At 42.3% G+C, this 27,413-nt stretch overlaps 1 protein-coding gene across 1 annotated transcript in view; it reads right to left on the bottom strand.

Annotated features, from left to right (window-relative positions):
- Window positions 1-927: 927 nt before the first annotated feature.
- RAB40B (RAB40B, member RAS oncogene family) overlaps window positions 928-27,413 on the bottom strand; it is a 54,125-nt gene continuing 27,639 nt past the window's right edge. Inside the window, 6 exon segments of the mRNA XM_030534497.1 lie at window positions 928-2,038; window positions 10,584-10,806; window positions 12,997-13,013; window positions 13,016-13,073; window positions 16,193-16,253; window positions 17,341-17,401. Coding sequence (XP_030390357.1) covers window positions 1,767-2,038; window positions 10,584-10,806; window positions 12,997-13,013; window positions 13,016-13,073; window positions 16,193-16,253; window positions 17,341-17,401 — 692 coding nt within the window. The 3' untranslated portion in view covers window positions 928-1,766.

Raw genomic sequence — 27,413 nt, 5'->3', positions numbered from 1 at the left:
TGGGCATTTGGCTTTACATATCAAATCTTATTCTGGAAAATGATCTCAGAGTCCAAACTTTCCATTTCCCTCTTGTGCTTGTTTGCTTGTTTATCCCTTATTTATTCTGAGGAGCGAGGATAGAGACAGAGTGGTGTTTCAGGATCCAACTATAAATGGTGTTTTTAAGAGAATGAAGATTTTACACTTTTACTATTGGACCACAAGTAAAGAATGTCAACTTGAGGGACTGTTCTAGTAGAATTTGCTCTGGCCTTGCAAAATAGAGACTTTGCTTCTACCCACATACCTGCTTTGGGATGCTCTGTTTCTGGCTGCACCTGCAAGGATCATTCAGAAGTAATGATTCTCAAAAAGAAGAGAGAGGGTGGGTGTCCCCCACCCCAATGTAATCTTTATAACAGAGCCCCACTTTAGTTGAGTGTTGCCATCTGATGTTCCAACACATTTGCATCTTGTTATCGTTTATTAATCTTTTTGTTGTGCATAACCTATTGGCTAGAATCCCAATATAGCCTTCGCATTTTGTACCAGATAGACTTGCGCCACTAGTGGTCTGTTGCTATGGAGATGTAGGGACATATATGATGATTCAGAACTCTTGCTACTGCAAGATGTTACCAAATTACATTTCAGCAGAGGCACTTGTAAATGCTGCAGTGAAGCTACATACCACTCTCACCAAGGGTGCTGGAAATCGGTGTTATCACTCCTCTGGGTGTCAATGAGCCCAGGAGCATGGTGTCACACCATTTCCATCACTTAGACACCTTTCCCCATGAACTGAGGATTTAGCTCATACTGCTTTTCAAAATTTCTTATGCCACTTTTGAAGATCTATCCTGTAAGAAGGGCATCCCCATGATCTATGAAACAGCCTCACCATAAAAGGAGGGCAAGCCACCTACTGAAGAATAAAGAACAGGCTTTGTTTTTCCAGGAACATTTATTTTTTAAATAATATTGTTCTTTCCCTATAAAGCAGCTCTTCAGTCACATTCTTCTTACTGCTTCTTGCAACTATTGTCTTTGGCATTTTCTTCCTAGAACTACCTTGTAGAACATCTGGTACAAAAAATGTAGATTTACAGAAAAATAAGAATATAAACCACAGATTAATCCCCAGAAGTATTAAATAACATAGCAAAAACTTTATCAAATCTGCTTCATACACTAATGGGACAAAAACATGTTGTGCATAATATTCTATATACACATTTGCAGCTTAGTTAAATTAGTGCTTTGAGGTTACCAAGGAAGTTGTACAAAAAATAATCATATCCACTACTTCAATAGAATGTCTCACCATTTGTAAAATTTACAATGTATACAATACATTGCATTTAAAAAAAAATCTCTGCTTTAATCTACAAACTGACACACTACTTTTTGCCTTTTTGTAAATAAAGTTCGTGATAAAACAGATTTTAATCTAGTGAATTACACAAATCACTTCCAAGATCTCTTGTAATTAACAACTCAATAAAATGATAATTATTCCCTTTATAAAAAACATCTCAAAACACAGGTATTGTGCACATCAAAAATTCCAATCTAAAAGTCCAAAAGCAAAGTGTCACATCCACTTCTGTTGCACAGAACACATCATTAATTCCAAAGCAGCATTGTTGTAGTGTAAAATAAGTCCTTCCTTATTTTTGTCAATGTCATGTGATACACGGAGCATGCTCAGCTATTCAACAGGACTCCTTGTGTTCAAGGCTCCACGTGAGGAAAGTCAACCTTGTTTTTCAGCCACATCAGGTTTAGGAAATTTTACAGCTGTTTCTCGTACAGTTTTTTGGTGGGCTCTGTGGGGGACGGATAATTTTAGCTTTCTTTAGGCTATTCCTTTTGTTGTTGTTGCTGGCAGTGAGCGAGTAGGAGCGTCCATGCATCATCCTGGCATTAAGGCCATTGGCCATAGAGAAAGATTTGAGATGGCTTCGTAAGGCAACGGGGAGCGGGAGCTTATCAACAAGATGCACAGGGGTGCAGGAAACTATGGCACGGCAGCAGAGATCTTGCAGACTCAGTACTTTAAAAAAAACAAACATATTATAAAACATAGTATGCTTTTGTAAGCCACCTGGTGGCAGCACACACAGTATCATATGTGTCCACTGTACTTTTAAAACCAATCCTCTCATTTTTCCTCTCTTTACAGTTCATTATACCCTTTCTCCAGTACTAGATACTTGCCCATTACTCTAACCTGTCCAATCTCACAAGCCCTACACACATGGAACTTTTATTGGCTTCAATGAGAGATCTTGCAAAATTGTTCCCCTCTCACCCAAGTTGAATAAACCAAGGGTACCATTTCCAAAAACACCTCAGTGACTTAGAAGCTTAAATGCCATTTTCAAAAGTTACTTTCATTTCAGTCTCATTGAATGTCAAAGATTTTGAAAACTTTTACCCCAACTCTGCCTAACACTCATACCTAACTCTCATTGCACTGCTTTCCAGTCAGCTGGAATCCCATCTGAATAAGACTATTCTTTGAATCTTTTACTCTGGTACCCTTATTTCATCCAGAACTGGAGGGAATCATGCAAGCTCATAAGTAAATGTTACTGGTTAAATTATATTACAAACTCCAGCAAAAGACAATTTCAATCTATATTTTTCAAAAAATTAAATTAACTGCATAGTAATTGCTCAGAGCCAGGAAATACATTTTACTTGGATAAATCCCTTGTTGGCATTTGGCAAGGAAAGAATGAACGCTGGAAGTGATTAATATTTTTACTCTTCCCCCTCCCCCTCCAACACTTCCTAAGACTTAAAGCTCAGGAAAGACAGCACCTAGTACAAACTCCTAAAAACACCACTCTCTGCCGCTATAACCCATTCATACATCTCCAGGCTTTTCTTCAGAGATTGGGATAATTTGGGATCTAGTGTTCTTGTATGATTTTTGGGATGTCCATTTTTTTTGTTTGTTTGTTTGTTTTAAGGCTGTCAGGAATATTCTTGTCTTACTGCTTAAGTGAATAAGGAGTGTGATACTGCACAAATCAAAATAAACCTACACCAGTTTGTTAATCTAGTTTTTGGTAGGGTACCTACTTAAGTTAGGGAAATATAAAGCTTCTTCAAAGCCAGTAAGTCCTTTTAAAAGACATTTACATTTTCTACCATTTGTATAAAAAACCCATCCAATTTTTAATCCAATAGAAAAACCCTCTTTAGATATCCAACAAGGTAAACTGAGCCCATTTTCATTTAGAAAAACAGTTATGTGTACTCTATGATCCAGTTTTCATTAACTGTCTTAGAGGCTTTGAGACATTATTATAGACATAAGTTATATGGTAGGTTGGTGGATATCCCTCACAGCAGTACAACCTGTGAAAAAAAAGCATGACAATCTACCAGCCCAGGCTCAAAGTCTGCTCTTTCACCTTTACAATGATAAAAAAATTCATCTGCTCCAGGTGAGAGAGCAGGAGAATTTTCCAACACTGCAAGAATAGTTTATAACAAGTCAAACTAAAAGATCCAGAACAAACCAGAAAAGATGGTTACTCACCTTTGTAACTGTTGCTCTTCAAGATGTGTTGCTCATATCCATTCCAATTAGGTGTGCACGCACCGCGTGCACGTTCGTCGGAAGACTTTTACCCTAGCAACACTCAGTGGGTCGGCTGGGCGCCCCCTGGAGTGGCGCTGCTATGGCGCCGGATATATACCCCTGCTGACCCAACCACCCCTCAGTTCCTTCTTGCTGGCTGCTCCGACAGTGGGGAAGGAGGGCGGGTTTGGAATGGATATGAGCAACACATCTCGCAGAACAACAATTGCAAAGGTGAATAACCGTCTTTTCTTCTTCGAGTGCTTGCTCATATCGATTCCAATTAGGTGATTCCCAAGCCTTACCTAGGCGGTGGGGTCAGAGTGAGATGTTGCAGAATGCAAAACTGCTGAGCCAAAGGCTGCATCATCTCTGGACTATTGAACCAGAGCATAAAGTGAAGCAAAGGTGTGGACCGAAGACCAGGTAGCTGCGCGACATATCTCCTGGATAGGTACACGAACCAGGAAGGCGGCAGATGAAGCCTGAGCCCTGGTAGAATGCGCGGTGATGTGGCTTTGGGAAATATGAGCCAAATCATAACAAGAGCAGATGCACGCCATCACCCAAGATGAGATCCTCTGAGAGGAAACAGGTAGGCCTTTCATTTGGTCTGCTACCGCGACAAAGAGTTGGGGCGTTTTATGAAAGGGTTTTGTTCGCTCAATATAAAATGCAAGCGCTCTACGGACGTCCAGGGAGTGCAAATGTTGCTCCCGTCGCGTTGAGTGTGGCTTCGGGAAGAAGACCGTGAGAAAGATGTCCTGGTTAACATGAAATGCCGAAACCACCTTAGGGAGGAATGCTCGGTGTGGTCGCAACTGCACCTTGTCCCCGTGGAACACAGTATATGGCGGATCCACCGTAAGAGCCCTAAGCTCGGAGACTCGTCTGGCCGATGTAATGGCTACGAGGAAAGCTGTCTTCCAAGACAGAGTAGTGAGCAGGTTGTTAACGGCTCGAATGGGGGAGACATAAGTCTGGTTAAAACCAGGTTGAGGTCCCAGGTCGGGGCTGGGCAGCATACTTGAGGGTATAAGCGCTCCAAGCCCTTGAGGAACCTCGAAACAATAGGGTGTGAGAACACGGAATGGCCACCCTCCCCTTGGTGGAAGGTAGAGATGGCCGCCAAGTGTACCCTCAGTGATGATACTGCTAGGCCCTGCTGTTTGAGAGACCAGAGGTAGTCTAAAACAGAGGGAATCGGGACCTCAGTGGGAGTAAGATTATGCATTTTGCACCAGCAGGAGAAATGCTTCCACTTGGCCAGATACGTTGACTAGATGGAAGGTTTCCTGCTACCCAGGAGAACTTGTCATACTGATGCACAGCAACGTAACTCTGACTGGTTTAGCCATGCAGCAGCCACGCTGTGAGGTGAAGGGCCTGCAGGTCTGGGTGGCGAAGTCTTTCACGGTCCTGAGTTATGAGGTCTGGGTGGAGTGGCAGGGTAATTGGGTTGGTTATCGACAGGTCGAGCAACGTGATGTACCAGTGCTGCCTGGGCCACGCTGGAGCGAACGTGATTAGGTGCGCTTTGTCCCTGCAGAGTTTTACCAGGACCTTGTGAACCAGCGGGAACGGTGGGAAGGCATAAAGCAGCTGGCTCTTCCACAGCATCAGGAAAGCGTCCAAGATCGATCCCAGGGAGAAACTTTGGAAGGAGCAGAACATCTGGCATTTCCTTTTTGCGCGGGAAGCCAACAGGTCTATGTGGGGAAATCCCCACTTCTGGAAAACAGAACGAATAATGTCCGGGCGGATCGACCACTCGTTAGACAGGAAGGACCTGCTGAGTCGATCCGCCAGAGTGTTCTGAACCCCTGGGAGAAAGGACGCTACCAGGTCTATCGAGTGGGCTATGCAAAAGTCCCAGAGTTGGACGGCCTCCTGACAAAGGGGGGAGGATCGTGTCCCTCCCTGCTTGTTTATGTAGTATACAGACAACACAACGGCCATAAACACTGAGACACAACGGCCTTGTAAATGTTGCTGGAACGCCTGGCACGCCAGGCAGACTGCTCTCAGTTCTCGGACATTTATGTGTAATGCCAGCTCCTGAGATGACCAGAAACCTTGAGTACGAAGGTGTCCGAGGTGAGCACCCCAGCCGAGAGATGACGTGTCCATCGTCACTGACATTCAGGATTGGGGCAGATGGAACGGCAGCCCTGTACACACCAGGGAGGGAGTCAGAACCTAGGGTGCTCGGGGGAATGGTTCCTATCGTGTCTATTGGGTCCCTGCCTGGGTGGTATGCCGAGTTGAGCCAAGCTTGGAGAGGACGGAGGCAGAGCCTGGCATATTTGGTCATGAACGTCCAGGCAGCCACGTGACCCAGGAGACCGAGACAGGTGCGAGTCGAGGTCGTCGGGAAATTCTGTAGACCTTGGATGATTGTTGCCATCACCTGAAACCACGGCTGTGGTAAGCAGGCCCTGGCTAGACTGGAGTCCAGGATAGCTCCTATGAAGTCTAACCTCTGTGTGGGAACCAGAGTGGATTTTTCTATATTGATCATCAGACCTAGAAATGTGAATAGGTCCTTGACGATGCCCACATGCTGAGTGACTTGTGTCTCAGAGGCCCTTCGGATGAGCCAATCGTCCAGATACGGAAAAACGTGTACCCAACGTCGGCGGAGATAGGCAGCGACTACGGCCATACACTTTGTAAATACCCTTGGGGCTGTAGAAAGGCCAAACGGCAGGACTGTAAACTGGAAGTGCTGATGATTGGCTACGAAGCAGAGGTACCTCCTGTGCAGAGGAAAAATGGCGATGTGAAAGTACGTGTCCTTCAAGTCAAGGGCCGCATACCAGTCTCCAGGATCCAAGGACGGGATAATGGTCCCCAGGGGATACCATGCGGAACTTCAACTTTATCATAAACTGGTTGAGTCCTCGCAGGTCTAGGACAGGTCTGAGACCTCCCTTCGACTTGGGGATTAGGAAATAACGGGAGTAAAACCCCTTGCCCCTTTTGTCCTTTGGTACGTCCTCTATAGCTCCCATAGCGAGAAGCGTCCGCACCTCTTGCAGGAGGAATTGCTTGTGAGAGGGGTACATGAAGAGGGACGGGACTGGAGGGTGGGAGGGCGGGGTTGAAATAAATTGGATATGGCACCCATACTCCACCATGCGTAGGACCCAGCGATCTGAAGTTAACTGGGACCACGCCGGGAGGAAGTAGGAGAGACGGTTGGAGAAGGGAGGAGAAGGATCCTGACCTGTAACTGGTACGCTGCCCTCGGGCGCACCTTCAAAAGTTTGTCTTTAGTCCTGCTGGTGGTTTCGAGGGACCTTGATTTTGGCCCCCTTGGGGTCCTGACTGTCGTCTACGACCACCTCGGCCACACTGCCTGCCAAAGTCCTGTCTTTGTCTAGGCGCACAGTACGGGCGGAGAGGCTGGGGACGGAAAGGCCTGCGTTGGGTCACCAGCATATGCATGCCGAGAGAATGCATTATGACCCTGTTGTCCTTTAGGCTTTGCAGCCTGGGGTCAGTCTTTTCCAAGAAGAGACCTTTACCATCAAATGGCAAGTCCTGAATGATACACTGGAGCTCCAGTAGGAGGCTTGAAACCTGAAGCCATGGCAACACCCGAGGCCAGAGTCCTGGCTGCTGAGTCGGCTGCATCCAACGAAGCCTGGAGGGAAGTTCTGGCCATCTCTTTCCCTTCCTCCAAGAGGGCAGCGAACTCTTGGCGGGAGTCTTGAGGGAGTAGCTCCATAAACTTATAACACCTGGGCGGCGGTGGGTAATTATAGCGGCTAAGCAGGGCTTGTTGATTTGCCACCCAGAGCTGTAGGGCACCTGCCAAGTACACTCTTCGGCCGAGTAAGTCCATTCGCCTAGCCTCCTTTGATTTTGGGGCTGGTGCTGGCTGGCCATGGCATTCCCTCTCATTAACAGATTGGACGACTAGTGAACAGGGAGGAGGATGGACATACAAGTACTCGTACCCTTTAGAGGGCACCATGTATTTTCGCTCGACTCCCCTGGCTGCAGGAGGGATAGAGGCTGGAGACTGCCATATAGTATCAGCACTGGCCTGGATGGTCCGAATAAATAGTAGGGCCACTCTGGTGGGGGCATCTGCCGACAGAATGTCCACTACCGGGTCCTCTACCTCCAGGACTTCTTCCACCTGGAGGTTCATATTGAGTGTTACCCTCCTCAGGAGGTCCTGATGGGCTCTCAGGTCGATTGGAGGAGGCCCGAGGAGGATGTTCCTGCCACCACCTCATCTGGAGGAGAGGAAGAGGAGATGCCGGGGACGAGCGAGTCCTATGTGGCCTCTTGCTCTTGGGTGACCTCCTGCTCCAATGGAACCTGGGAGTCCGGTAGGTGAACTGGGGCTTCCTCCGTAGCAGTCGGAGGGGGACGGCTAACTGTTGCCACTGGCACTCAGTGCTCTGATGGGACAGAGCGGGACAGAACTACTGGTACGCCCTGGGCCTGGTGGTATGCCCAAGATGTCCAGAATGACCACTGATGGGGGCCTTGGTCATGGGCCTGGGCCTCTTGGAAGACTCTGGTGGGCACATCGGAATTGCGGTCCTGTGCATAAGAACTGTCCACGTGGGATGACACTGATGTGTGTCTGGATGGCCATGGAGGGGCTGAAAAGCCCTGGGCAGAGTCTCTGTCTCAAGCGGATCTTGCTCTACTCGGCACCGGGGACCGGTACCAGGAGGCATACCAGTACTGGGAACAAGATCAGGACCTGCGACCGGAGCGGTGCCGGGCGATCCGACTTAGACGAGCTCTCTGACTGCAGTGCAAGTGGCATGGAAGCAGCAGGAGTCTTAGGCTTTCTCGACCTCGGGGAGAGGGAGCAGTGCTGAGTCGACTTTGGTGCCGGCGACGGCCGGTGCTGAGAGGCCTTGGCAGTACCAGCGCGGTCCGGTGCCGAGGAGGCGCTTCTGCCCGCTGATTGTCCAGTGCTCGGCGCCGAAGGCGGAGGGGTAAGAGCCGCCTCCATGAGAAGCTGTTATAGCTGAAAGTCCCACTCCTTTTTTGTTCTCGGCTTAAAGGCCTTGCAAATCCGACATTTGTCTGCCAGGTGAGATTCTCTGAGGCACTTAAGGTGAGATTCTCTGAGGCACTTAAGACAGGAGTCGTGTGGATCTCCTGTCGGCATCAGCTTGTGACAGGCCAAGCACGGTTTGAAACCCAGAGAACCAGGCACGGGCCCCAGCACCAGGTGTGGGGAAGGGGCTAATCCCTGAACCCCTCTTAACTATAACACTAACTACGAACAATAAAAATTAACTAACTATAACTATATAACTTTGAACTATATACACAAAAAGTAACTAGAGAACTACGAGTAGCTAGGGAGGTGGAGGTCAGTAAAATCGCACTCCACAGTTCCAACGACAGACACGGGCGGTAAGAAGGAACTGAGGGGCGGTTGGGTCAGCAGGGGTATATATCTGGCGCCATAGCGGCACCACTCCTGGGGCGACTAGCCGACCCACCGAGTGTTGATAGGGTAAAAATCTTTTGACGAACGTGCATGCAGCACGCGCACACCTAATTGGAATCGATATGAGCAAGCACTCGAAGAAGAACTAACATTTACTGACAGGTAACCTAAAGGAGAAATTTAGAGGGTGAGGACAGCACTGCATCACTATTTGCCTATATACTTATTATATCCAAGAAACTTATTGCTCTATTACAAATCTCTTGTTTGTGTCAGAATAGTGAGAAGGTCCAGAATATACACTTTGGGGAAACATTTTAACAATATGAAAGAAACAAAACCTTGGGGCAGATCCACAGATGGTGTAACTGTCTTGGGTGATGTGTGGTTTTGTTTCTTTGCTCCTCCTTTTCCAAACTTTTTATCTTGGAATCAGCTGAGGGGAGTCATCTAACAATTTACCTGTTCCAGAAATTACTTTGTCAAAAACATAAACTGTAGTAATCCTCAGAGTCTGATCCTGGGAGATGCCAAGCATCCTCAATTCCCGTTGACTTCAAATGGAAATAGAGGATTCTCAGCACCTTGCAGGATCAGACCTCTACAGTCTGATTGCTATTAAAAATGAATCATATAAGCCAGTGATTCAATGAAATACTTAATAGACCCAAATGAATCCGTAGATGGCTGTCACTGCACAATTATTTTCAGATGCTTTTTAAAAAAGCTTGTAACAAGAAGTTCACCATAATGAGGCAATGGGAATACAGAATTAGTATACTTGATTAAACCAATGCATCCCTCAAGTCCAGTATTCTCTCAGCAACAGCTCCCACTACCAAATGTTTCTGAGTAAAATGCAAGAAACCCTCCATTAATTAAATATGGCATTATTTGTCTCCAAGGAAAGTTTCCTCTTTACCTCCAATAAATAGACGCCGGCTTAAGCCCTGAAGCATGCGGGTTTACATCCCTTCCAAAAAATTTTTTAAAAGCATTTACTATAACAACTATGCATATTCCTATTGTTCCTAAATAATGTCTTTCTGAATCTTGCGCAGCCCTTGGTTTCAGTGATATCCTGGGGCAATGGGTTCCACAGGCTAATTATGCATTGTGTGGGGAAAGTATTTCTTTTTATCAGTACTGAATCTGTCACCTTTCAGTTTATTGAATGTTCCCTTGTTCTGGAATTATGAAAAGGTGAACAGAAGCTCTCCATTTAATCTTCCCTAAATGATTAATTATTTTGTACACTTATCACATCCTTATCTCTTATTTAGGGTAAAAACAAGAAACAAAAAAACTCCAATTTTTTTCAGGTTCTATTCACCTTGTTTCACTGTCAGCACATGTCATTTAAAGAAAGATCAGCTAATAACATTGTTAGCAAACCTAGTCTCTTTCATTTTTATTTAACAAAAATAAATTAATAAATTAATAATGCATTAAGGTACACGTCTCAATGTTTTCAGCTTTTCATTATTACTTTTAAGGCTTTAGGAGGTTCAGTCAGAGTTCTAAGAGTGATGAACTAGAATGAACAAATGCATATTGTGTTTTCCTTACCCTTGTTTGGCCTCCAGAGCCGGTCCATCCCATGTCTCATTAACACTATCCTTGCCAGCTCAGTAAAAGACTCTGTGATGTTAAAGTTACAAAGTGGGCTAACTTCAAAAAAAGTCATGCCTAGTCTCTCGGCATAGGCTTGTGCTTGTTCAGTGGAGACTTGACGCTTGAAGGCTAAATGAAGGCGGTTTCCAACCAGGATTTTAGGTACACCAGGAGCATGCTGAGTGAAGAGAAGAAATAATAGATTAGTGTTATAACCCTTCAGCCCATCCTCCAATAAAAGGTGTAAGCTTTTCACAAAGATTCAGAAACAATGCTCTACTCATGAAGCATGTTAAGTGGCAAAAGGATGTATGACATGATGGAAAAGGAAGTATTCTCACACCTACAAGAGACTGAGTTGGGATGAGAAATTAAGGGACTATGCTTAGTTCTTGAAAAATGGGGCAGTAGTTGTTTTCTCCCATCCTTGAAACCTGTCTTTTCCCAAAGCTTCCGCATTCAGTTTATTACAGAGAACAAACATTATACATTTTCATTGTTAAACTGCTTCTTTAAAAACATAAGTACTGTATATTCGTGGTTAAATTCAGGACAGAATTCTCTCTTTTGGGGGTATGTCGACATTGCAGAGAGGGTGTATGATTGCAGCACATGTAGGCATACCCAAGCTAGTTTTAATGTAGCTAGCTCAGGTTCCAATAGCCGTGAAGCTTCTTCAAGCCCATCTGGGACTCTGGGGTGGCTGGCCTGCACTGAAACCTGTGCTGCCGCAGTTTCACTACTCTCAAATATTCAAACTAGCTATCTTAACGTTGGCTCAGATTAGTGGCATGCTGTGACATTTTTAGTCAGGTATGCAATTCTACATTTGCATGGAAAATGGCATTTCCTCTATTCGGCACTGGTGAGGCCATAACTGGAGTATTGCATCCAGTTTTGGGCTCCCCACTACAGAAAGGATGTGGACAAACTGCAGAGAGTCCAACGGAGGGCAATCAAAATTATTAGAGGGCTAGGGCACATGATTTACGATGAGAGGCTGAGGGAACTGGGCTTATTTAGTCTGCAGAAAAGAAGAGTGGGGGGGGGGGATTGAAACCAGCCTTCAACTACCTGAATGGGGGGTTCCAAAGACGATGGAGCTAGGCTGTTCTCAGTGGTGGCAGATTACAGAATAAGAAGCAATGGTCTCAGGTTGCAGTGGGGGAAGTCTAGGTTGGATATTAGGAAAAGCTATTTCACTAGCAGCGTGGTGAAGCACTGGAATGGATTACCTTGGGAGGTGGTGGAATCTCATCCTTAGAGGTTTCTAAGGCTGGCTTGACAAATCCCTGCCTGGGATGATTTAGTTGATGTTGGTCCTGCCTTGAGCAGGGGGTTGGGACTAGACCTCCTGACATCTCTTCCAACCCTAATCTCCTATGATTCTCTAATCCTCCACGTGGTGTGACATTGCATAAAAGGTGCGTGCAAGATCATGATGTGCGGAGGATGCAATCTTGTTCTACAACATGGTGTTCTCCATGCGCATTTGGGGGCCAGAGAGAGAGAGAATCATCCCTTGGGCACACCACATCCTGGGACATGCAGTGCATGGCCTTGCATGCACAGACAGCACACCACCGGCTCAGCTATGTCAGATTAGATATTTTTCTACAAGATATGCTCTAGTTCATACAGAAATTAACTCAGAGAAGTTCTATGACCTGTGTTATGCAGGAGGTCAAATGAGATGATCAAAGGGATCCCTTCTAGATTTATAATATGTAACTCTATGAACTAGGAGTGTTGACAAACTGCATTATTATTATAGTATCAAAATCCCACATCACATGTGCAGGATTTTAGGCCCATTTTCCTCTTTTACAGAATACATATTTTCATATTATACAAGTAAACTGCTTTTAATTTAAGACAGTTTGTATGTATCAGAGAAGTAGTCACTTGTATTCAAAAATCCAGGATAGTCTTTTGAGATCTTCAGATGAATGCACTATAACAGTGCTTAAGGCTTTATAAATAGTGATTTAAACCTCCCAATCCCCATATGAGATGGGAAAGCATTTTTTTTTTCATAAGCAGAAACTTGAGTCAGAGGTAAAGTGATTTGCTGAGGTAACACAACAAATCTGTGGCAAAAGTGGTTATTGAACCTAGGAATCTTGATCTCGATCTCCATCTCCATTTTCTTCATCTAGAATTGACACCTTTTTAAATAAGTGGGCGGTTCACTTGTTTATTTCAGTCTAAAAGTATAACAAAAATACAATACTGTCATCTTGGATTCCTGTGATGAATTCTGACTGCAGTTACATAGTATAAACCACTAACTGGAAAACACCATGAGCAAAACACTGCTTAATCCTAGTCTTGTTATAGATAAATGATGTTTTAGGATGCACCTTACCTCATCGATCTCTTTATCCATCGATCAATACCATCAAATGACCAGCGATTTGTAATGTCATATACCAGTATCACCCCCTATGTGAAAGAATATTAACATGAATTTCACTTAACACATACAAAATGCCTAACATATAGTACCATCTTACTCTAACACCGTTCTATTATCTGTATCAGGATTATGGGATTACAATCCTGCCAGATGCTGCATACTCTGAATGGAGTGGAATCTCATAGCATCTTCCAGAACCAGCGCTTTTGTCCCGATATAGAACTGGGAATGGAAGGGTGCATGGAGAGTGGAAAGCACTCGGCAACTTGCTGTATCAGGCCCAGATTTAGCAGATTGTGGTCAATGTTAATTCAACTATAAAACCAAATTATGAACACGTTTGGGTGATGTATACATCACAAGTCACACAGACATATTGCTTCCAGTAACACTATAGTGTCCAATAGCTAAGCGCCTCAAATTCTATGGAAATCCAAATATCTCACTACCAGAAGTAACCAATGCATATTATCACTATTTACAGCAATACTTTTAGGAGCCTACCCCATGTTTTCAACCTGCAGCTAATAAACTGATTTGTCAGAATGCAAAAACACTGAAGATAATGTATCTGCACAAACATCCAAGACTGTAGTAATAAACTGGATTTATAATTTCCCCAATTCTTGACTAAGTTACATTAACTATTTATCCTTCTACTTACACCCAATTTGAGAAAGTTTAGCATATACAGTACACCTTGGAGTTTTAGTCAAGAAGCAAACATCCATTACACTTCTAGCTTTTACTGCAACCTCTGTTCCAGGGGTTCTCAAACTGGGGGTCAGGACGCCTCAGGGGGTCATGTGGTTATTACATGGGGGGGTCACGAGCTGTCAGCTTCCACCCCAAATCCTGCTTTGCCTCTAGCATTTATAAGGGCATTTAACACTTTTTAATACATTTTTAATTTATAAGGGTGGGGGTCCCATTCAGAAGCTTGCTATGTGAAAGGGGTCACCAGTACAAAAGTTTGAGAGCCACTGCTCTATTCAGAGATGTAATGATAAGAAGGACTGGATATGTCTGTAGAGCATATACATCCTGCTCCCTGTTTTGGTAGAGATGTAGTGGTTTCTAGAGGGCAGTATTAGGCATGTAATTCCTCTAAGGGCACCTCCCTTTCTTACTGTAGCTTCAGACTGTGGCATCTTGTTAGGACTGATACTCTTCCTCTCAATGAAGACAGCAAAATTATAAGTAGGACACCAACATGAGCATGAAACTTACAAAAGTGCTTTATTTATATAGCACATTTATACGTATTTTTATAGCAGCGAAAGGTGGATCTGGCGTTTTAGAAGAAACTCCCCTTCTTCTGAACTATACAGCTCCAACCTCAAAGAGCTTACAATCAAAGCCCTTAATCCTGCCAGGGAAACCATGTAGACAGAACCCTGCATCCAGATGGAGTTCCACTGATGTCAATGGGGGCTCATCTGCATGGGTCTTGCAGGATCAGGCTCAAGATTAGATTTTATTATCCTGGCTTGTTACATCAACACTATGGAGTGGGGAGGAAGGCCAGTGTTTACAACAATATGATCAGGCAGTGACTCAGGTCAGGCATATAAAAATCATGATGTATTTTTTAAATTTATAATTATGATTTATTTGCCTTGTAGCTATTGTGGAAGGAGTGAGCCTTGAGGGATTTAAATGAGGAAAGGGTAGCAGATTAGAAGACCAGAAATGGGAGGACATTCTATGCATAGGGGCAGCACGGAGAGTGTTGTGGGGGAAGCAGATGAATGGTGCATCAATACTGGCACTGAAGTTGGGGTAGGAGGGGCAACGTAGTGCAATAAAATATTTTGGACAGACAGCCAGACAAACAGCTCAGAGCTGTAGAGGGCTTTCAAGAAGACAAGAAGTTCAAACTTGCTGTGGGGGTGAAGGTAGGGCCCAGGAGAAGGAGTCAAAGATGAGGGTGACGTTGCCAGAACAAAAGGCAAACAAGATCATTTCAGTGACTACATTCTGAATTGTCTGAAGGTGGCCACATTGGTGTCCTAGGGGCTGAAGAGGACCAGGCTACAATAATCAAGACGGGAGATTATCAGGGAATGGATGATAGTTTTGACTGTAGGAACACAGAGGAAGGACTGGAATTTAAATAAAGTTTAACTGATTCCAAGAAGCCCTGGGGGCAGTTCCGATCCTGAAGTGAGGCTAACACTAAACAGAGAGAGTCTGAGGAAAAAACCAAAAGATAAATTAAAGCAGACTAAGGACCTGATTATCTCCTATAGCATAAAATCCTACGCAATATAATGACGTTCTGCTACAGCAAGTCATACATTCCCTTTTGGGATCAGTTTACCCTCTTTTGGCATTAGCTAATCTTGTTTTGCATGCTATGCAAATTTACAATCTTCTTATAATTTCCCCTCTTTTAAGCACATGCTTAAATCCATCCCTATTCAACAAAGCACTTAAGCATGTGGTTAACTTTAACCACATGCTTTACTGAATAGGGATGGACTATTGAAATAGAGTCTAAAAGTACAAGTCCCTAGTGCAGTGATTCTCAAACTTTTGTACTGGTGACCCCTTTCACGTAGCAAGCCTCTGAGTGCGACCCCCTTAATAAATCAAAAAACACTTTTTAACATATTTAACACCATTACAAATGCTGGAAACAAAGCCGGGTTCGGAGTGGAGGCTGACGGCTCGTGATCCCCCACGTAATAACCTCACAATCCCCTGAGGGGTCCCGACCCCCAGTTTGAGAACCCGTGCCCTACTGCTTGAGCTTAAGGGAAAGCTACATTAGCTTTGGGCAATAACAGGCTGTTGTAGTGACTGGGGCCTCCTGGGAGGAGTAAGACTTAAGATTATGCATCAAGTTAGTGTATTACACTATCATTTCCTAAGTTTAGTCTTGTTCTTCATTTATTTAATAAGAAAGTAAATGATACAGTCCCTTTGCTGAGGTTGCTCTCATTTCTTTCCCCCCAAAAACCCCTGCATTGTATTCAGGAATATTACAGTATCTGTGTGCTAATTTACTTTATACAGTGAACTCTAAGAGCCAGTGTAATAAGGTTCACTACTCTTGTATATATCTTTACCAGCTTTACATTCATTCATCCATCCATCCACCAGCAATTACATATTAGAATGAAGATAGCTTTGAGCTTACCTGAGCACCTCTTGAATAGGAACGAAATATGGTGCAGAATCTCCCTTGTCCCGATGTATCCCTAAACAAAGTAAGTTACAGGCTATTAAGAGAAGCAGGGCAACTTCTTATGTTAAGAGTTGGCTATTAGCAACTCACACACATCAGCTCATATTAACTGGACAGCGTCACTCTCTTCCCATCTGTTAGGCAGTAGCAGCCACCAATACACAGAAGAGCTTTTCTGTGCTCAGCAGTTATTTACACACTAACTTGCTTCCTGTGTTAGCGTTTACCCCTTGCTCTAAAACAGGTTCTCAAATTTCATGGCACCATGACCCCTTACTACATGACCCTAGGATGGGGGGACCGAAACTAGAGCCTGCCTGAGCCCGTTGCCCTGGGTGGGAGGGCCAAAGACTTGCTGAGGCCTGTAACCTAAGCCCTGCTGCCAAGAGTTGTGGGGCTTGGGCTTCGGCCCCAGGCCCCAGCAAGTCTAAGCCACCCTTAGCAACTCCATTAAAATAGGGTCGCAACCCACTTTGGGATCCTGACCCACAGTTTGAAAACCGCTGCTCTAAAAAGAGAGTTGCTCAGCTTAACCAAAATAAGAGGACAAGAACTTCCAAGTCTTACTCAAGCCACTGGCAGTGGAAAATAAGGAATATGAATATTATTAGTCAAATATATTTTACAGCACCCTGCCTTGAGCTCACTTCATCTCAAAACAAAATTGTCTCCTGGTTTATGAAAGAAAAGCCCATCTTTTGCAGCAAAAGAAAACAAGCAAATGAGGGCTGTCTCCAGCGGAACTGAATATGAATACAATAGGTTCTCAACAAGGGGCACTGAGCACCTAACAATATTTTGTTTATTTATCCTCGCAACACCTCATGAAGTAGGAAAGCATTATTATCCCCACTTCATAGACGGGGAAGTGCGACTAAGTGACCCGCTGAAGGTTACAAAGGAAGCCTCCGGTGGAACAAGAATTGAAGCCAGATTTCCCAAGTCCTAAGCTAGCATCCTAACCACTAGACCATTCTTCATTGCTTCACTCGGCGCTTTCAGAGTGCAGAAGACATTACCTGCCTTGATGAGTTACAGTCCACTGACTAATATTGTTTAAAAGGCACTGAGGAAGAACAATGGAACAAACACACCCTTACCACAGCTGCAGTTTTATTCGACGGCCATCCAGAAGTATTGTCGTCGTCTTGTAATCAATACCTGGAAAATAAATTTTGTTTAGAGTTAGAATCTTAGACCTACTGCATTAAAATACAGTGTCTAGATATTTATATATTTAAAATAAGTTAACAGGAAGGAAAAATATTTCCATTAGTGCAATGTGTATGGGTCAAACACATTCTGTGGATTTGAAGTTATGGAGACCGTTCAAAGTATGAGTGTGGTCTCTTCATTCAGGAGCACATTTTCCCAGCTCCGTCTGATGGGCCACCTCTCTTCCCATTCATGATTATACAACATTCTTGTAGCAATTATCTCCACTGTTCCATGTAAGCAACTGGTGTACGTTCAAAAGAGTTTCATGCTTTTTGAAAAACAGAATATGACACTGTCTTCTTCCCTCATCACCCTCCACAGACTTTGCTGCCACCTTGTCCTCCTTACCAACTGCAGATGCTGCCCAGCTAAATGCTATTCCTTTCCTTCTGCTCCCATGGACATACTGCCTTGTTCATCTCTCCCCTGGAAATTACTCTCCCATCGTAGCTCTAAACCCCTGGCAGCTCTGGTTTCCAAGGAAAGCTCCCATGTTCTCTCTTTTTATAAAGCAGCTGTAAGAAGCTGGGCTGGCAGCTTGCTTCTAGCTCTTTTTGCATCCTTATTGATACATTAAGGTCAGAAAGGACCTTTTTAAATCAAGTCTAATATCCTGCATAGCACAGACCAGGCAATTCCACCCAGCAAGTCCTATATCAAGCCCTTAACTTTTGGTTGAGTTACAGCGTATCTTTTAGAAAAAAGTGAGTTACCATTTCCAGGGGTTTAAGAAATAGCTCTGTCTCCATTCCAACGGCACCTGAGACTACATTATGAATAGTACTTGTGGTGTTATGTTTACAATGCAGACACCAGTCTGCTATTAACTGGATCAGACTGAACCAAAACCATCAACCCCATTACACATGAACGACATAACAGGCTGTCAGATGTTTGCTCCTTCTGTTCATTACTAACCTGAACGGAATGGCCTTGCAGTAAAACTTGACCAAGTACAACAATATTAAGCCCTAGCTATATCACTTTCCGGGGCAGAGATGTAAAAGTCATAGTTCTTAATCTTAGAAAATAGAGTCAGAAGTGGCTATGTGGTTGTGGGTGGCACTACAAATCCCTACCTTAATGCTAGCTAGCATCAATGCTCAAACACTGGGCTTGGGTACTATATCTACAAAGCATACAGTTAAGGACCTTAAAAGATCCTAAAAATACAACAGATCTTTCAAATTCAATTATTGAACATTCTTTACAAATGTGTAACAGTCTGACCACTGAGCCAAACCACGCATTAGCACTGGTAAATACAATTCAAGTGTTCTCTAAACATTTGGCTTTGTTGTAGGTCAGTCATTTCCTATTTAATTCAACATGCTTATTCAAGAATTCCCCCAAATCAGTGACAACGGTGGAGACTACCTCTGAGAACGTACCCAAGTGTGACTTGACTCATATTATGAAGATTAAGATGATATATTTTATTACCTGAAAGCAAAGTACTAGATAAGGGAAACAAGACTGAAAAGAAGGGAAAATGTGTTGCATGTTTATTTTTTTCCACAGCAAGGAATAGGGTTTATCACAGCTAAAATCTTCAGTAAATCGTTACCAGAGGAAGAAAAAATGGTAGCTATAGTATTGTTATCTGCCAGTTACTTAGACACACAGTTATAAAGCATTATTTTGGGGGGGGGGGTGTTGGGGTAGGAACACTGCACATTGTACTTCTCTGTGAATGGGCAGAAGAAGAGAAATACCAGGAGTCACAAACAGCTAGTATGGGTAACACATCTGTGAGACCAGTGCCATCTTGTCTCAACCTTGTCAACTGCACGAGCATCAGAGCTGCTTCATGTGCTGGACAGCTGGTGCACCAGCATATGGATCAACCAGTGTTCCCTTCTGCCTCCATCCTAACTGCAGAGAACTTGAGTGTGCAGGCTGGGGAGCAGCGGTTCCTCACCCATTCTGTTCCTTACCTAGTGTGTGTATCCATCTCCCAATGCCGCTGTCCACCCAGGCCTGAGAAGAAAGGGGTATAACAATTGTATGTGGTCCTGTGGCAGGGAGGGGAGAGCCTTTTGTTGTATTGTCTGTATCCGTGTGTGTATGTTGGGGGAGATCTATGGGAAGGTCTGTAATCTGTATGGTGTTTATCAGATGCGTATGTGGTGTCTGTATCGACTGAGCTGATGAACTGCAATGTGCAGGGACTGCATCAATTTTGCATGTTTTGTGTGGGATTTTCTTGATTTTTTAAAATTTATTTTTGTTTACATTGTGTATTATAGGGCAGCAGTGGGTGGGGAGGGAAGAAAAAAGTTGTTAGGTAAAATGGAAACAAAAGAAAGAAGAAGGGACATTTAGGTGAGAGAGATAAGGCCAGAGAAAAGCATGGAAGGCAGATAGCATGAAGCTGAAGTGATGCGACTGTAAGAAGAGGCAGGAGAGAACTGGTGCAAACAGCTGCTACTCAGCAGAAGAGAAAGAGCAGAATTTAAGAACTGTAGAAAACAGCTTGACATTACCATTGTCCAAAGGATTGGTGAAGATAACAGATCATAATAAATTAAAACTGATATCATTGTTATCTTTCTATTTTTACACAGAAGGAAGAGAGAATATCTACTAAACTAATGCCAACTGCAATCTTGGCATTTGGTCGCATCCAAGTACTTACTACGCTCCACACTACTTTTCCTATCGGATCTGATCAGATTCCAGCCAAGGCTGGAGTCATGCATCTGGGTTTGGGTCATCAGGATCTCTAAATTTGTTGTGCTATGGACTTCTTTCCAGTCTCCTTCCTGGAGTTCAACTGAGATGAAGTGCATTCTCTATAAAGTTATATTACATATTTCTGATTTAGAAAAGCCTACCTAGATACCATTCTGACCTGCTCTAACAGGTCAGAACACTGGTTGTACAAGACTATGTAGGAAAAATAAACTAAGATATGAATTTAGCTTATGTATACAAACAGCTAATAACAGAATCTGAACTTCTCTGCAGTTAGCATTAGTCACTGTAATGTGACTTTTAGAATGAAAGGCAAAGGCTTTTGCCATGAATCATCAGAAACAGCATGAAACCATAACAATGAGACCAATAGATGTCAATTGTGTGGTTGTAGAAGTCTAATGTTCTTCTGAATGAATAATAATCTTCTATGGAATACCTCTGTCTGGCTTCAGCTTTAATATATACAACCTGAAATCTATTTCTGTGGTGTAGAGGGAGATGAATGAGGCTGTTAGAGCAAAAAGGTACAGTTCGTATCAAGAGCCTACTGTAAGTCCAGGCAACAATAAGGTAATCTGGTTCTTCAGCTTCCTATTACACAATAAGGATTACAGAAGAGTTCTACATAAATGCCGATTGGTTCAGTAGAAATTAGAAAACAAGAAAATACATCCTTTAGCTCTGCTGGGAGCAGTATTTGAGTTTTGGTTTTGCTTTTTTAAAGAACAACATTTTAATTTGTTGTAAGTTCTAAATTGTTACGGCTCTGGCCCAATTTGTGAAAGAATGTATTCGAACTCCAAGTCAGACTTTGGAGTAATTATGCCTTATTATTATTTACATCTGCAAAACAGTAAAGAGAGTCTGGAACAGTAATTATAATGTATCTACCATGGAAAATTCAAGTGAAGCATATCATTCACAGATATGGGCATCAGAGAGGGTCACTGACAGAGGGACAAATTAAGGACCCAGTTTGGGAAGGTGCTTAATGTTAAGCATGTGCTTATATACCTTGCTGAATTGGGACATCCAGCTGAACAATTTCTTTGAGGTAATTATTTGTAGGAAACGTATCCCTTTCTTTTTGTAAATCATACTTGAACTGCTCCCAATTTCAATTAACATTTATTTGTAACTATTCACCGGATAGTTTGGAACAACATTTTTCAACCAATGGGTTGTTTCTGCTCAACTTGAATACTATATTTACTGTTTGTGGCCTGTGAGAGATCACCTAAGCTACACTGTACTGTTTCTGCTCCTTGGCTGGATGGCAAACTTTTAAATAAAAGGGAGGGGAGGGGGGAAATCAGATAACTAGCGAACACTCCTGTTTGCACACAAATGCCTTTGCTCACATACAGACATGGGTATCCATATATAGAGTAGCCATTTCTTTCCAAACAAGAGTCACATGAATTATTTCAAAAGCAAACAAGGCAGAACAAACAGTCAAAACAGCATTTCAGGACTGAAAATAAAATTTGAGCTGCTCTAAATTCAATTATGGTTTGATAAATATGGCACAAAAAAGAGATGCACTAGTCCCTTCATATAAAGCGTCATTAAAGGTGCAGTTGGCTGACAGTATATTACTCTTGAAGAATACTTTATTTTTATAAAACCAAGGAAAAGCAAAGTTAAGACTTCACTTAAACAAGTATCATAACTCCACTCCTATAAGAGACACCTTTAGAAAAATCAGGTCATATTACTGTCTTCAACCATAACCTCATTTTATCCATGATCATGAAGAACAGAATGTTTTAGTCTTACAATGCTTGTGCCATTTTACAGACTTATGAGCCTTTTGAAGGAAAAATTCTCTCCCATCCTCCACTGACAATCACCCTAGTGATTGGGTTACATTTTTAAGTCTCTCTCTATGGAAAGGGGTTAAACTTTTTCCCTCTACAAAAACTGAATGTCAGTCTCCAGCAGTCATTTAATGAGCTAGACCAGAGGCCCCCAAACGTTTATTTGCTCAGTCCCCTTTTGTAGATTCATGTCCCAGGCACGGACCCCCTGGCACAGGGCAAAAGGGCGGTGGGGAGGGGACTTTGATGGTGTCCAGTTTGGACCAACACACACTGGTTACCCTGAAGAAACAAGAAAAAAAAAACTCATAACCAGTCAAGTCTTTCAGCTTATTGTGCACCACCAGGAGGAGCACCCCACAATTTGAAATGTTTGCTAGCTGACATTCCCTAGAGATGTTACAAATGCAAGAGTTAAACTTCTGAAGTTAGACCTTAAGATAGCACCAAAATTTAGTTATCTTCTAGATCACTGCTAGGGAAATTCAATAAAGCAAGTTTTATTTCTTGCATGATTTCTGCTACAAAATTGCAAAAAAAAAAAAAATTAGTGCATATTTTACTTTTTTTACTCCCAGAACACCTGTAAATGTAGGAACTTATAATTCAGGGATCCCTTGTCAATTTCGCTTCAAATTTGGTTAAAAAAAAGTTTTACCCTGGCCCCAGATCCAATCTCCCAATGGTGAGGCCACTGAGATTTTTGTGTTTTTAAACGAGTGCAACTCCCCCCCCCGCAAAAATAGACTTACAAATGGACGTCAGTTGCTATTTTAACTATAGTGTGACTAACATTGCTTCATAAACTGAACTAGCATTACTGCAGTAATTACCAGTGCCATAGGAAACATTTCCAAGTATAGAGCTATAAAAATGTTTGTGGCTATTTCTGATGATATTCAATACTGGCCTCGTATACGTTTACCAGTGCAGCTGCTAATATTAATGTGTAGGAGTTGCTACTAACAAGCTTTTTTAAAATAAAAGCATTATATAATATCTTTTGGGTCTCAGTAACAAAGTAGTTTCCTAAAGATAATAAAAGTTGTATTTACAAAAAACCACCAAGAAAAGAGAAATTGATCAATAAATGAAACAAAAATACAGAATGCCACTCTGAGACACACCACTGTCTGTTAAATGATATCCTCATGTGAATCCGCCAAAGTCTATTTGTCAGCAGAATTGCTTAGGTACATTAGATTATTTGACTTTCTTCAATGAACATTTTCTACACAGAGTGAATTTAAAAAAAAATACTCACATTTCATTCATACAATATTACTAAGAAAGTTTAATTTATCATTTTCAAAAAATACACCTCTACCCTGATATAACACGGTCCTCAGGAACTAAAAATCCGTACCACGTTATAGGTGAAACCCCGTTACATCAGTGTAGTGGTGGCAAGGCTCCAGTGGTGATTTAAAGATTCCAGGGCTCTGGCTGTGGGGAGCCCCAGGCCCTTTAAATCGCCACCCGAGCCCTGCTGCTGGAGCCCCAGGGTAGCGGCAGCAGGGCTCCGGCAGTGATTTAAACAGCTCCAGCGCTGCGGGGAGCCCGGGCCCTTTAAAGCGCCGCCCGAGCCCTGCTGCTGGAGCCCCGGGGTTACCGCACTATATGCGAACCTGTGTTATATCGGGTCATGTTATATTGGGGTAGAGGTGTACTTTTAAGTCTTGTATTTCAAATAACAGCCCCACTCCATTATTGCTGGACAACCCTACATAAACAAGTTCAGGAAATTGGTTATCATATTGATGCTCACAAACAACAGAGGAAGATTTTGTGATTGTTTTCTTTTAAAGCTCACCTGTTTTGTTCATATAGGCAAGATTGATTTTTAATTTAAAATGTATAAGAAGCCTGTTAAGTATATATCCTTCTCTTAGGAACAAAAGACAGAGTACAAGGCAAATAACTACCTATACCCTTATTGTACACATAACCAGTACCTTGTAGGACACAGATTTGCAAGCTTCTTTTAAAAAAAAAAAAAAAAGAAAACCAATGAAATGTTATGTAGGTGTATTAAAGTAACTCACACAACAACTCCAGTGAAGTAGTGTGAATGAAGTGGTTATTTGCATAAAAAAATACAGTTGTTACTTCCTTGAGCTTAAATCTTTGCATTTCAGTTTTTATGGCACAGCCACTAACTAATCTCAAATCAGTTCTGTGTTTTGAAAATGAACTTTGACACAACTCCTGAATGAAGCTGATGTTGACATGCCTGGACAGATTTTAATTATCCTCACAGCTGCATTTTGATCAGAATGGCACAGAGAGTGTCTCAATTATGTCAAGACGAGACTTAACAGCAATATCAAATGGATAAAAAGCTATGCATTAGGGTAAGTATTGTGTCACCCTTGCTTGGATTTAGGTAGGTTATTAGGGAAAAAAGAACAGGAATATGCATGCTTTCAATAAAAAAAGGTTTCAAAAGACAAAATCCTCTCACTTGCAGGATCACCCCCCACCCACCCCCTCAATATTCTGTTCTTCCACTTCACTAGGACCACTTCTTCCACTAGGACTGGTCTAGATAATACTTGAGTTGCCACAAGTGCAGCGGACTGGACTAGATGACCTCTCAAGGTCCCTTCAGTCGTGCACAATTTTATTCAATGCCATATTTGGGCTTGACAAATCCAAAGAAACCAATTTTCTGTACTTTTTGAGATAAACATTAATCCTTTAATCTTTGTACTTGACACACAATAATATTTACATTTTACTTTTTAAAAGAACTCAATTTTCATTAGCTTATTTCCCCCTTCCTTTAACTGTATGCATATTGTGTCAGCTAAATTCACACACTAGTGTTTGTCAGACCCCAATCACCCATCACAGTACTGATCAGCAACTTGCATACTTACTACAGTTGATACAAGAGACCATCACCTAGTCAGTGAATTCAACATTAAGACTGAAAAAAAATTAATAGATTACCTAGAACAACTTCATCAGATGCTTTGCCCATCTTCCATAAGCTTCTGGATTCCAGCAAACCAAGCCCCACCGTAGTAGTGCAGAACTCCATCAACTTGCACATATTCAACCAGTGATAGCTGATTCGACCCACTAGCCAAAGCCTCTTCTCCTGTCACCACTATCACCACCCATTCCTCACACACACACACACACACACACACACACACACACACACACACTTACTTCTAGACATTTCAGTGTTTTATTGTTTCCTAAAGAATAACAAATTTGATGTGTCCATCATTTCCGTTCTAAAATAGCTCGAGTTTTTATTTACACATTGAAATTACAGTCTGTTCTTCATAAGAAAGTCTTTCATGCATGTTTATGTATTTCAAAGTGCTGCAGGAGTTCAAATTCCATCCATCACCCCTTATCCCTCCCTCCAAAAAACACCACACCATGACAAAAACCACTGATGCACAATTCAGTAATTGTTTATTTTAATAAGATGTTAAAAACCAATGCCTATACTTATGAATATCATTCCATAGACAGTTTATACAAAAATAATCAAATTAAAATAAAATAAAATAGGGCTGCATCTCTTAACGTTAATGTAAAACAAAGGTCAGGTTTAGTGTCAGAGCCATTTTTGCCTTCTGGATACTTGTCATTCAGAACGATCATTCTCTAACTTCCAATCCCGTCTGTCAAACTTAATTACTGTACTAAAAACTATATGTTTAAAGTGTACAGACTATACACATACTAAGAAAAATAGAGTCTTGGCTCCCAAGTTATTGGATATGTAAAATGAATTATAATACAGTCTCTCATACTTTAAGGGAAGCTGTTGTTTCAGTCATCCCCTGACATGCTAAAGATCCCAGGCTGCATGGTAAATAAAGGTGAAGCTCACTCATCAACTGTGACACCCAAATATTAGCTACTGCCCTTTCAAAAGGCTTGATAAAATCCTATCCCAAATTATTCATGTAAATCAGGTGAGGTTCATCCATCACAGACATTGATCTGACAGTTGCGTCAAATGATTAGCATCAATGCAATTTCAAGAGAGTCAAAGGATCTTCTTGCTGCCATGTCCCTGGATGCAGAGAAGGCCTTTGACTGTTTATCCTGTCATTACCCATTTTTTTTTAAACATACTTGCCACATTCGGATTTGGTACTCAATTTACCTCTGGATTAAACTTCTTTATATGAATCCCTTTTCCAGGGTGGTTACTAATAGCATTATCTCAGAACCATTCCCAGTTCACAGGGGTACATGACAGGGATGCAGTTTGACCTAGCCCTAGTACTGTTAGCTATTGCTGTCTGTATAAAACATAAACATGGAATCAAGATAAGTCAAACAGAGCACATGATCATGCTTTATGCTGACAACGCTCCTGGCCTAGTATCCAAACCTGAAGATTCTATTAAAACTAATAAATGCATTTGGACACCTCTTGGGACATAAAGTCAATAGGGAAAAAGCAAATTCTGGGCATAAGCAAAATGCTAGTAGGGAATTTCTGACAACTGGAATTTTAGGTGACATCCCAAACATATGAAATATTTAGGGATGCTCACCCCCAATGACGTTGAGAGTCTGGTAAAAAAATGATCTAGAGCACACTTTAGCCGAGGCAGCACGAGATCTGGGCAGATGATAAACCCTAATCCTTTGAGGCAAAATTAGTATTATTAAAATGAATGTGTCTCCCAGAATATTGCATATCCTGAGAGGTTTCCCAGGTACTATTTGTCAGCTTTATTTTAGGAAAATTAATGACATTTAAAAAACATTTCTCTAGTGGGTGGGAAGCCAAGAGTGGCTTTCTGTACATTGTAACTCCCCAAAACATCCAGAAGCTTCCAAAACATTTCCCCAGTTTGAAGCATCATCATACAGCTTTTATCCTTAGGCTGCCAGTCCTGTGGCTCCAGGACATAGTAGGATGATCACTACGATAATGGATACCGCCTTAAAACTAATTTCCCCAAACTGTGTTTTGAGATACAGCCCATCATCTTAGAAACTATCTAACTCATGGAAAGCTTGGTTCTCTAGAGCAGTGCTTGTAGTCAAACAATTCATATTCCTCAGCTGGAAGAGCAGGCTGGCTCCAGGCAAAGAAGCTTGGCTCAGGAACTAGGCTGACATGACAGCTAAAAAGCAGGTAATGTTCCAGAGAAGAGGGACTTCAGATAAATATGAAATTTTTTTTAGAAACCTTTGATTAATCTCTAGCAGATGGAAACTGCAATGTCACTCTCCTTTTCCCTCCCAGCTTCCCTTCCTTCCTTTACTTTTTTGTTCTTTTGTGTCGTCCTCCCCCGCCATTTCCCCCTCATTTTGGGAAAAAAAAAATCAATAAAATATAAAGAAAAATAGGGCCAATTGAAATTAGAAACTAATCTACAATATTTTAAATCCTAAATGTATTTTTTGATTCATTAACTCAGTCATAAAGCACAATTAAGAAAGTA

This window comes from Gopherus evgoodei, chromosome 15 (genome assembly GCF_007399415.2).
Source record: "Gopherus evgoodei ecotype Sinaloan lineage chromosome 15, rGopEvg1_v1.p, whole genome shotgun sequence".
NCBI classification, from domain to species: domain Eukaryota; kingdom Metazoa; phylum Chordata; order Testudines; family Testudinidae; genus Gopherus; species Gopherus evgoodei.
Note: the sequence above shows the minus strand (reverse complement) of the source record. Positions and strands in the feature narration are given on the sequence as shown.